The sequence below is a fragment of the Hibiscus syriacus genome, unplaced genomic scaffold (assembly GCF_006381635.1).
Source record: "Hibiscus syriacus cultivar Baekdansim isolate YM2019G1 unplaced genomic scaffold, ASM638163v2 tig00110788_pilon, whole genome shotgun sequence".
Taxonomy (NCBI): domain Eukaryota; kingdom Viridiplantae; phylum Streptophyta; class Magnoliopsida; order Malvales; family Malvaceae; genus Hibiscus; species Hibiscus syriacus.
Genome location: NW_024062863.1, coordinates 2,380,839 through 2,392,626, shown reverse-complemented (window position 1 = coordinate 2,392,626; position 11,788 = coordinate 2,380,839). Strand labels below are relative to the sequence as shown.

The window sequence follows — 11,788 nt, the reverse complement described above, 5'->3', positions numbered from 1 at the left end:
ACCTTCGTTGTCACACTCGGATTGTACGATGCCTTATCAAGGAATTAGCGTGAACGCCTCAGTTTGCACAATTTTATATTCGAGTCGCCTTTTTAGGTTTTCAACTCGAACCCTCCTTTGGTTTCAAGACGTTATTCAGGATTTACGTCTTGAACCCCCTTTGTTATTTTTCTCTACCATGCATTAATTACATTGTTTTTTGCAAACAAAGATTAATCCTGATGGGCGGGATGAAATCTGAAAATAGCCTATTCTGTTTAGAAATCCATGTATGATTAGAAGGGACTTTTAAGGTACGTAATGTAGGCCAGGGTTCATGGTTATGAAAGAAAAGGATAAATAGGATCAAACAAGTGTTTCAGGGTGTTGAACCAAGGATCAATTCATTCTGATGCCTTCAATCTTGCTCAAAATGTTTCTCTTTCTTGATGCTCTATGATCTTCGAGTGAAGTGATTCAGTGATTCGGGAATGATTGTGCTTGATCAATCTCAAAGTTTGAAGCTTGATGTGCCATTTGTCTTTAGGGAATCTTTGCATGTGCTTTTTGTCCCCTTTTCTTTTTGATCTTTGTTCTTTCTTTTTTCTTTTTTCTTTTGTTTTTTTCCTTTTTTGTTTTTTTGTTTTTTCTTTTGTTTTTTCCTTTTTTGCTTCTTATTGAATATTCGCACTTGGCATTTGGTTCACCTTTCGGTATCTCATCTAAATCAATGTCTTCACTCATGCGAGCATGTTTTCTCCACCTTGCCCCCCAGTGTGGAGGGTGATCCTTGGTTAGGGTTGAATCAGAAGAAAAATACTATAGGCTCAAAAGGGGACACAAGGGATATATATTTTCTCATGTTGTGAAGGGATAAAGAAAGAAAGTCGTTCATCATCTCATACATGGAAGTCTTCACAGAAGAGGTATCCCCAGGGGGATAGATTTTCAGGATTAATTCTATTCACATGAAAACAGTGCAATTAATGCATGATAGAATTATTTCGAATGAATTGTTTTTTCTGCTCCTTGCTCCCAACATGTCTCAATGTTCAGGCTCCCGGCGAGATGCCCTAAATTGTGTCTTGAAAGAATGCTCATGTTCAAATGAACAACTCAATGCCTTGGGTTTTAATGGTAAAAAAAGGTTAAAGACAGTTGTGTGATCTTATTGACTCAAAGAAAGGTGTGGGTGTATCAAAAAGATAAAGGTAATGTTCAAGAATTTTAAAGTGAGGTAATGTCAAAATTTGGTCTTTTTGGTAATGACCATGAGTTATTTTGGGTAAAGAATCGAGGTGTTTTATTCTAGGGTTTGAGACAGGGTAAGAAAGGTCTAATCTTGCCATATGTCAAAAATCTATAATTCTTGGAGAATTAAAAAGAATCCTTAATTCATTTAATATTCAAAGAACTAAAGATTAAAATTTGTTCAATTGCTCCACCTCAGAAAGTAACATGAATTCAATCGTTTAAAAGATGTGTTCAAACAAAACAGTCCTCTAAGTACAAATGGTATATGCCATGCCCCCTTCTTCGGCAAGCGCCTTACAGTTTTCAGAAGAATGTTTGGGAATCCTTATGTGGCAACAGCTTCAACATCGTAGCCCTTAGGAGATGGGTACTCTTTTCTCAGATCATCCTGGCAGGCTTAGTCCTACAATCAGCTGATCCAGCTCCCCCTGTACTGATTTCAGTTTTTCTTTAATTGTTAAAATCTTGCTTCCATGTGGTGTAATGTGGTTAAGACCACTTCATCGAATCCTCCGTGATTTAATTTCATGTTTATGAAAATGCTTAAAAATGTAGATGCAAAAAATGCAAGAATGCATGAAATGTTCGAGGCATTGATCCAAGAAATATGATTGTTACTATGAATAATCCTTATTGGGGACAAAAATGTTTTATCTTTTAAGAGACAAAAATATCCTGACAGCTTCTGACATGTTGACTAGTCTTCTACTTTCGTCTTTCATCGGTTGAATAACCTGTCGAATCGCTCCGGCCTCTCTGGATGAATAGTAAAAATGTTGAGTTGTTTTTTGTACTGGTCCAAGAAGTCTCGAATGATCGCATCTCGAGCATTTACTTTTGTTGAGCCTGTTCCCAACGAATTCGTCATTGGAGCCCTTAATTGATAGGAACTATGTGAAGTTCATTAATCTGTTTCTTGAATTCGCCAGCAATGGTCTCTAATTTCAGCTATCATTTTGACATTGTTGTGTTCAAAGGGACTTCCGAGATACATAACCTTCATCTTGCCCCTGCAACCTCTGTCAGTCAGTTCTTCAAAGATAAGCTTTCATTGTGCTTGATGTAGACCCGGTTCATTATGAGTTCTTTATAATGCAGCAGAGTGATATACTATTCAATTGTGGGCACCACGTCTTTTGGATTGAATGTGACACATAATCACCTTGTAGACTATTATCTGTATTTTCATCTCTTGTATTACAACACCTTTTTCCATGGATTCAGACTATTCAAGTTTTAACAAACACGTTTTAGTGGATCAATGACCTCTTTTGAATAATGCAAGTGATGAAAATAAATAAAATAGAAGAAAGATGAAAAGAGTTAGTGATGTGAAAAATAATAAAAAATGATCATAAAAATGAAAGTCCTACCCCACATGATATCTACCTCACATGCTTATTATTCCTACCCGAACATGATCTCTATCCCACAAGTTGATTTTGAACAAGTCCTAACCGCATAAATTTCTAGTTCACATGCTTTGAAAGTAAAGTTGGAAATAATTCCGGCATCCTAGGGTTTGGAATGAGGTTTTGGGGTGGGCTCTAACTCCTTGTAGTCTCCCGGTTTAGGTTCTAAAAAAAAGGTACCCGAGTTATCCTTTCCGGTACCCCATTGGGCTTGCCAGACCCTTAGTCCTAAGCCCATTATAAGCTTGTGTGGACTAAGTTAAACTCGAGAGGAAACATTCCCTTATGCCCATACGGAGAATAAATTCACACGAAGGCATAAGGTATATGAATCCCGAAGGTTACTTGCTAGGCCCATACGGTGAATAAATTCACACGAATGCGTCGCTTTCGCCCCCACTTAAAACGGGTTTGGAGCTCGGGTATAGAGCCTGAGATGAAAACTTTGAAAAATCTGAAATCATTAAAAAAAGTTAGTACAACTATTTATTTGAAAAATAATCAAAGGTAAATAACTGGAATCGAATAAATAAATTTAAATTTACCATTTTCGCATAAAAAGACAACCAAAAATTAATTTCGGCCTGACTCACTTACCTCCCCAGCGGAGTCGCCAAGCTGTCGGAACCGTCTTTCGGTTAGGCCCCGGAATCGGGCTTCGACTTAGGAAAAACGTGAATTGGGGTTAGAGTCGCCACCGACCATTTTAAAACAGATTTAGGTGGGTCGGACACCATCTTACATGATCTGCGTTGTACCAGAAACGTGTCGGGTTCGGGAGTCGGTTACGGTCAAGGAAGGATTAGCACCCTTGTACTGCCCCTTGTACTGCCCTTTCGGTATCAATTAATTTGTCAGTTGTCTTAATTGCGAAAAAATTAAAATTAAAATTAAAATTTAAAAATTCAATTGGAATAGCTTACCTTTGATCGATTGAAATTATTACTGAAAACGTCAAAAAATGTTAGATTGTAAAATAAAAATAATTAATTAATTAAATATTTTAGTAAACTAAAGAGAAGCAAAAAGAATAAAAAAGGTTAGAAAATAAAAAAATAATAAAGTAAAAATGTTAAAAATAAAAATAAAAATAAAATAACATGAAGAAAATATATATATATATGTATAACATGAAAAAAAGGTTTTAAAAAAAATAATAATAATAAAGAAAACGATACTAAATAAGATAATCTAAATTAGGACTAAAATAATTGAAATCTAAATCTAATGATTCAATTTAAACTTAAAATTCTAGGATCAAAATGAATTGTATGCATAATACAGTGCCAAACTTAAAAAGAAAAATAAAGCTAACATAATTCATCAAATGTCAAGTGACCAAGCAAGTAATTTTCCCAATACAAAAGAAATGGAAAGCATATCAGACCCTTGAGTTAGATTCACGCCATTCAAAAGCGTATTACTTCAAACCTTTCTTTCTCCGTTGCTTCCTCAGCCATGGATAAGACCTCGCCTTCTGCAGCGGCAACACCTTTTTCAGGTAACATCATCTGCTGTTGCATTATCATTTTCATGGCACCACCGCCGTTGAGTTGATGTTGTTTAAGCTTGGATGCCAGAATCTCATTGTAGTGGAAGCCGACATTATCGTCGCGATTAGAAGCTCCAGCTTCATCGCACTTGAGAGGGTCCCAAGGTGACTTGAGGTCGGACGACCATGAGCAAGAAGGGAAAACGGAGAGCATCTGTTCTAAGAAGTCATCTTGTGATGATGTGGGCTCCAAGTGTGGGTCTTGCCTCTGGTGATGATCACTGTTGCCGTTGATTTGAAGGCCTTGAAAATGGATTTGTTGAATGGAGTTTAAGAACGAGTTCATTGCTTGCATCTCACGGCTACAAGGCGGGGCTACGCAGCATTGATTCTAGCAACGAGGATGGAGGCTATAAGCCTATAACATCACTGCCATGTTGTATATGAGCGTCCGAAACTTATCTCCATCTTCCTCCCCCCCTCCAAATCTAAAAATCCTTTAAATAAATAGGCAGGCCCCCTGATAAAGATTTCCACTTTCATTTTTTGAAAGAAAAAGAAGGAAACGTGCGTGGTTTTAGTTGAGACATGGGGTGGAGTTAATAACTAATTGGATGGTGGTTTAGTGGGTTGTTTTTTGGTTGAGACAATGGTGGGGTAGTGGGGTTGTACATGGGGCCTGTAAAATTAAAAAATAAAAATATTATTAACAATAATAATAATAATAAAAAATAATAATAATTATACGATAAAATGTTTTTTAGATCCGGATAAAAACGGGTGTCTACATAATGCAAGTTTGTTTACATTTTTGTGTTTCCGACTAACATATTCTGGTCATGAATCCTTGGTAACATTTCCAAATGCAATTTAGGAAACTTGCACTCTCAGATAGAAAATTAACAAACCATATAATCTTCTGCAACGATTAGGCTATAGACGTGCAAAGTACAATTCTGACCAAACTGGTACAAGTCTGAGGATGGATAAGGAAAAGTACCTTGGCTCTCTTTCTTTTAAATCGAACTCTGTCCTTCACATCTTTTTCCTTTCCTGAATAATTCCTGGTATTGTGTGGCTGCAACCCTGGATTGTGACGACCCAAACCATCTTCATCAACCGAATCTTCTTCATCTGCATTTGCTGAAATGCTAGTAGTCCTCTTCTCTAGTGCCTTAAATTCCTTCTCAGTCAAATGTAGGCGTTTTTCTTCAGAAGATTTGACAAAATCACGCTGAAATTTTGATGGTTGCTCAAGGAAAAGGGCATTTCGTAGACCAAATATTAGAGGAACATTAGGCACCTAAAGGAAGAGAAGGACACAAAATTAGAATATATGTTCATGGAAAATTTTAATACAAACTTCAAAGGGCAGACTGAATAACAGTATGAATGTTCAAATGGAAAGCAAAAATGATATTTATCCTCGAAGACACTTAAAAGTATAAAAAAAGGAAAAAGAATAGAACAAACAGAAATTATTGCTCCGACCGAGCCTCCGACTTTTTATTTTTCACAAAAAACCATGTCCAGCATATATCCGAATATATGTAAAAAACTAAGAAAATTAAACATACTCTGCGTCATATCCATATCTAACACTCACACCTAATTCAACTAACATAGAATTAGAAAAGTAACATTAAAATTATAAAAGTGAAAAAAGGAAAGAAAGTTGCCTTCTGAAGTTTCTTCCGGAGATCAGCATCCTGAGTAGCAACAAAAAAATGTTCAAGATTATTTTCTCCAATAACCTCCTCAATGCAAGCATCAGCACTGACCTTCTTCTCATGATCACATCTGAGTATGAGTTTCAATTACAGCTCAAACAAATTACATTCATAGAAAAGAAGGCCAAACTAAGAAAACCCGCATTCAATTAATTGTCAAAATAACAGAAACTACGTGTAAATTCAGAAGCAAAAGTGATAGGACCAGCAAATTAGCCCATAACAGGATCAAAAGAGAAAAGGGTTACCTTGCAACTGCGAGTTTACGAGCAGCTTGGCATGATCCAGACTGTGCAGCACCGAGTTTTATCAGCTCGGCCAGAACACAGCTGAAAACTCCTCACGACAAAAAGGAGTTAGATTTTCATGCAAAAGCAATTACTTTCAGAAACTTACACAACAAAAAGGATGAGCGTTGAACCTGGTGGTGAAAAGCTTGACGGGGGCAGAAAGACAATTGGAGAGAGCTTTGTCTGCGGGTGTTAAGTCATTGTGAAGAAGGTGGTGTACGAAAGTTCCATCGCAGAGAACCTTGAATGGCTGCCTGAAACCGAAGCACACGCTGAAGAATCTCACCGTCTTCCTGTGACGCTTTTGCTTCTTGAATCTCATATTTCCACTTCTCTCGTGCTAAGTAAATTTCAGAATTTGATAACCCACAACGATCAGCCGAAACCCAACGCCAATAGTTTCCGGTTAGTCCAGATTTCAGGTGAAAGCCGCGAGGGTTCTGCAAGGGTTTTGCTTTTTATAATTAACCCTCTCTTAACTGGGTTTGATTTTTTTTTCTTTTTAATATTTTTACATCAATTAACAATACATTTTTATTTTAAACTAAACTTTATTAAATAATACAAAAATTAAACGAAAGGTTTAATTTAATGTAATATCAATGGCGTATTATTTATAAGCCTTTTTTAAATATATTTAATTGAATTTAATTTTTGAATTTATAAAGCTAAAAAATGGAAAATATTTTATTGTTAGTATTTATTTTTCATTAAATTATTTTATGGTAAACTATATAATTTTTTATTAGATTTTAGATATTATATTAATTTTAATATTGAATTTAAAATGAATTAATTTTAATATTAAACTTTAGTTCACGTTTTAATTAGGATATTAAATCTAGAACAATTGATTATATGAAAGTTTTGATGCTAACAAGTGTTGATGTGAAAGTAAAAGAAATTAGATATATTTAATCATCGTCGAAAATCTTTATTCTCTGACTTTTTTACGAACACCCTAAATATCATGAATTGATTTTATCATCCTCTATTATTTCATCTGTTTAGATTTTTTTCGAAATACCTTTAACACTCACAAAATTAAATACAAAAAACCTATTATTTTTGTGTTTGAGATATTTCTCAATTTTGAGGGGTTTGTTCCGTTCAAACAATAAAAAACATTTTTTTGAGAAGACAAACAATTAATCTTATCATATATTCGTTGAAGAAGATTGGAGCATCAATCCGAAGACAAACAACATTCTTTCGAGAAGATAAATATTTATATGTTTTTTTATTGATTTTCAATAGGTCTCGTGGAAATTCAATCCAAAGAGGAAAATAAAGTGAAATGCAAACATTTTGATACTTATATTATCATGAATAATAATTAGTGACAGATGACGATTGGTTGGTAATGACAATCAGAGAAGTTAATAATATTGATTTTATTGCAAATAATGACCAGAAACATACGACAATTGATCAATAGTAACACTCGAACAAATTGTTAATATTAATCTTATTATAAATGACGATCAGTGATAAGGAATAATTAATTAGTGATAATAATTCAGAAAAATTAATGATTTTTTATTATAAGAAGACAAGAATGAAACAATCACATTATCGTGTCATTAACAATTTAATGATTAATAATATATTTTACGCAACTTTTTATTATTATAGGCAGTAATAGCATTTTCTGTAGTTTCTAAATCGACTTGCCACTTAACCTACAAAAGGTCAACTTCTTTAAGCCGTAGGATACGATGAATTACAGATGCCGACAGCTCGTAGCACAAGGATGAACCAAAATCAAATAGTGTAAGGTATAATGAATGTATAAATCACACCAAAACAACACAGATTTCTCCTCACTTTTATGATATAATGAAAACAATTACAGCTGTTCCTTTATACACTTGAACAAACAGCTGAACATCAAAGAAATTCTGTACTTTCACCAAGATCACACACGTTGTATTACCCAGTATTTGGATGCAGGGTATAACAAGTTCTCTTTTCTTCACTTTGTTGCTCTAAAAAGCTGGCTTCCAAGGGTCACAGTTGGGCTTCCTTTCCCCATCACCGTCGTCAAGCTCATCTCTTTATTGAGTATCCGTTCAAGTTCCGTTACTACATGCCCCATGGTCGGTCTCCTCTCGCTCGATGGTTCCAGACATCGGATGGTTAGCTTTATGAATTCTTCCATACCTTCAGCCGTGAAGCTACTCCCCAACCTCAACCTCGGATCGATGATGCTGGAAATGTTGCTGTAATCCTGGCTACTTTGCACCTTCCAGAAGAAGAAAAAAAATGTATCAGTCAACTTTGGTCCCCCAGAAGAATTATACCTATAACCACGATCTTTATATATATTGACCACCTATCTACTAAATTGGATGGTTTATAAATATGATATGCAGAGATGCATGATTAAGTTTGCATAGGAACAGGAAAAAGGCCCATATGAGGCCATGGAAGTGAACAACATGCAGAATGGTCTCCCATAATGAAATGTAAGCTTGAGAGTTTTCTTTTCGTACGTAGCAAGAAAACATTTCGAAAAAGCATGCATGAAGTGCACAAATAAAACCAATGTCATACCCACTCAACAAGGTTCTCCGTGGAGTTTGAAGATGGCAATTCTGACGCTTCCCGCCCGCTTACTAACTCCAAAAGGAATACTCCGAAACCATACACATCACTTTTTTCAGAAAATAGTCTAAACTCCCTTACCCTGCATTAGTCAATGCATATGCAGGTAAGATTTGTGAATGATAAATCATCAGAACAGTCGCAAAGTGAAGAGAGGAGTACTCAAAAGCAAGAAATATCTCATCTGCTGTCACTTGAGAAGAAGGTCCAGCAATCTCAATTCCTCCCAGAAAATTACGTAATCCGGCATCTGCAACCTTGGCTATAAAATTCTCATCTACAAGAATGTTTGCCGTTTTGAAATCTTTATGTACCAATCGAGGACTTAGAGAATGGAGATGAGCCAAGCCTGCAAGATGGACAAATAACCGTCGAGGCAACATAAATCGGGCAGTAAATTTTAGAAAATTACATCATTGAAGATGAACATCTTAATTCAGAAGCGTTACCGAAACTTACAAACAGATTTTGCGGGACTGCTAGTTGGATAGTTTATCTAAAGAAAAGAAAAAATGATACCAGGAAAGCCACAAATGCTCACTGGTTTTGCTGAGGATCACCTTTAGCTGTACCTAGAGATATTGAAAGTCTATGCTTGAATTCTATCTTCTGAGATGACACTTGACCAACTCCTGCAGAAATGAATCAGTAAAAAACTTCAATACAGAAATAAATACCATCTCACTTTCTCGATTAAATCCTGAGCCATTTACCTAACTGAGCTCTCCAGCTCTCCCAACATGACATATAAGTATATGCAATTTTTTTGACTGGATAGAGAGTTACAATACAGGTGAATGGAAACTCTTCCATTGGGTATATATTCGTAAACTAGATATTGATCATTTTCCTGGCAGTAGCCCAAGAGAGTGACAAGATTCCGATGCTGAATTAATAGATGAAAGATAGCAGGCCTAGGAGTAAAGTTGAGTACCATTAGATCAAAGGACTCAAATGAGCAAGTTAACCTTTAAAACTTTTTAAAGCTAATGAAAAATCTCAACCTAAAGCAATCCACAGGGACAATTTAAGAGGGATCTTAAGATGGAGAAATAGACTCGATTAACTGCAGGAGCAGGCCAGGCCAGGAATGTTAGTTATAATTCACATTTACCATGATCAGGGAAATAATTGACAGGTAAGTTGCTTTTACCTCATCAATAAATTCCTGAGTAGGTACTCCAGGTCGCTTTTTGATTGCAACCAGCAACCCATCTTGAAGCAAACCTTTATATACCTCACCAAATTTTCCTTCCCCGATCAGGTTTCTATCACTAAAATTTTTGGTAGCCGAAGACAACTCCATCAACTCAAAATGTCTAGCTTCCCGCATTGACAACTGAACCCCAATATGTCTTCCTAGAAGGAGTCAACGAAAACACACACACACACACACACAAATAAGTTATCTGTTACACTATTTGTTGCCTTTAAGGGCTTCTAGGGGGGAAAAAGCAGGACATGAAAGTTACCTTGAACAGATGGATCCGAAGACCCTGTCTCGGATGTTCTCGAAACACCTCGTTTGTGAAATAGGCAGAACCATATAAACAAGCCAACTAGCACCACCAATGCCACGGCTCCTGCAGCACATCCTAAAATTGCTGCAAGATTCCTTGACATTTGGTATTGGAACTACTTCAGATATGGTTGAAATTACTGTACATTGAAGCTAATATAAAGAAGATGAGACGAGCCGATAAATCTTTATCCAGAATCACCAAATGCACCCAAAATTCAAACAACAAAAGCAGTTTGCATAAAATGAAATGGCAAGCATACCATCCATTTAAATAGAATCTAGATATGTGGATATAGCAAGCAAGCAAGTTGGTAGCTAGCAGGCGGATGACAAATTGACAATCTTATAAATGAAAGATGCTTTGCATAGGTTAAAAGCTAAGAACTCAAAGAAGCAACTCGGTTTAGATCGTTTCTCACTCGATACTACTCAATACCCATCGTACAGAACAATGATGCAAATAAACAAAAAATCATAAGAATATTAAATTTGAGCACCTAAAGTCCTAAACCATTAAGCATCCTTCTTCATAGAGTTGAATTCAGATCCCTTGTCCAAATAAAAAAGGGAAAAGGGAAAATTCAAGTGGACATCAAAAGAGAAGAAAAAAAAAGAGCACTATGTTGAGTCGAATCAGAGACAAAAAGATAATGAGACACTGATGGAAAATGAAAAAGAAAAAGAAGAAGAAAAAAAAAGAAAGGCTGAAACTTCAAACCTGTATTCCCATTCATTTGGCAATGAGAAATCAAGTTGATCTCTTTAGGAGCTGAAATCACCCACATTCCCACATCGAAAAAAGAACAAGAAACAACAACCTTGTATGAGATTTGAGGGAAGAAGTCAAGAGATACCCAGAAAAAGATAAAAGGGTGAACAGGTGAAATCAAGGGGGGCAAAGGTGGTATAAGCAGGCAAAAATAGACAGCAATGATGAGGAATCGAGGAAGTTGGTGGAATAGTGGTAGTTTTTCTCCTTTTTTTTTTTTTAATAAACAAGATGGAATGTCCAAATCATTAAAAGAAAAACAAATGAAAAACAACATCAGAGACAGCTTTGGGAATTCAAGTTCCAGTAAAAAATAAAGAAATTCGAATCGTAAACCTCCCTCAACTCATTGAAAAATAAATAAAATTGAAAAACCAATACCCATCGTTGGGATACAGACAATGCCGACAGAAAGTGACCCTGCGCCGACAACACTTTCTCTCAGGGTTTAATACTTAATACCCTTTCTCTCTATATGTATATGTAATATGTGCAACATACATGAGCAAAATATACTCTCTTTATTGGTTTGAGTGAAGTTTCAAGAAACATAGCAGGCAAAAGAAGGTTTTAAAAGAGACTACTAATTTTTCTGGATTTGGTGAAATGAAAATTGCAAAATTGTCTTGAGTTTTAGATTTTGAGTGGTAGGGAAAACCAGGAAATAGAATTATTTTAATTAATGGGATTAATTTTTCTTTTGGCGAATCCTCATTTGGCATCTCATGACTCA

At 35.7% G+C, this 11,788-nt stretch overlaps 1 protein-coding gene and 1 pseudogene across 1 annotated transcript; both read right to left on the bottom strand.

Moving 5' to 3' along the window:
* Window positions 1-4,936: 4,936 nt before the first annotated feature.
* Window positions 4,937-6,609, bottom strand: LOC120140902 (rRNA-processing protein UTP23 homolog). The gene is made up of 4 exons (XM_039155903.1): window positions 6,289-6,609; window positions 6,116-6,196; window positions 5,817-5,937; window positions 4,937-5,440 (listed from the first exon to the last, which is right to left on the bottom strand). The coding sequence occupies exons 1-4, from the start codon at window positions 6,477-6,479 to the stop codon at window positions 5,066-5,068; spliced, it is 768 nt and encodes a 255-aa protein (XP_039011834.1). The 5' UTR covers window positions 6,480-6,609; the 3' UTR covers window positions 4,937-5,065.
* Window positions 6,610-8,010: 1,401 nt separating this feature from the next.
* LOC120140904 lies at window positions 8,011-10,402 on the bottom strand (annotated as a pseudogene).
* Between the last annotated feature and the right edge of the window lie 1,386 nt (window positions 10,403-11,788).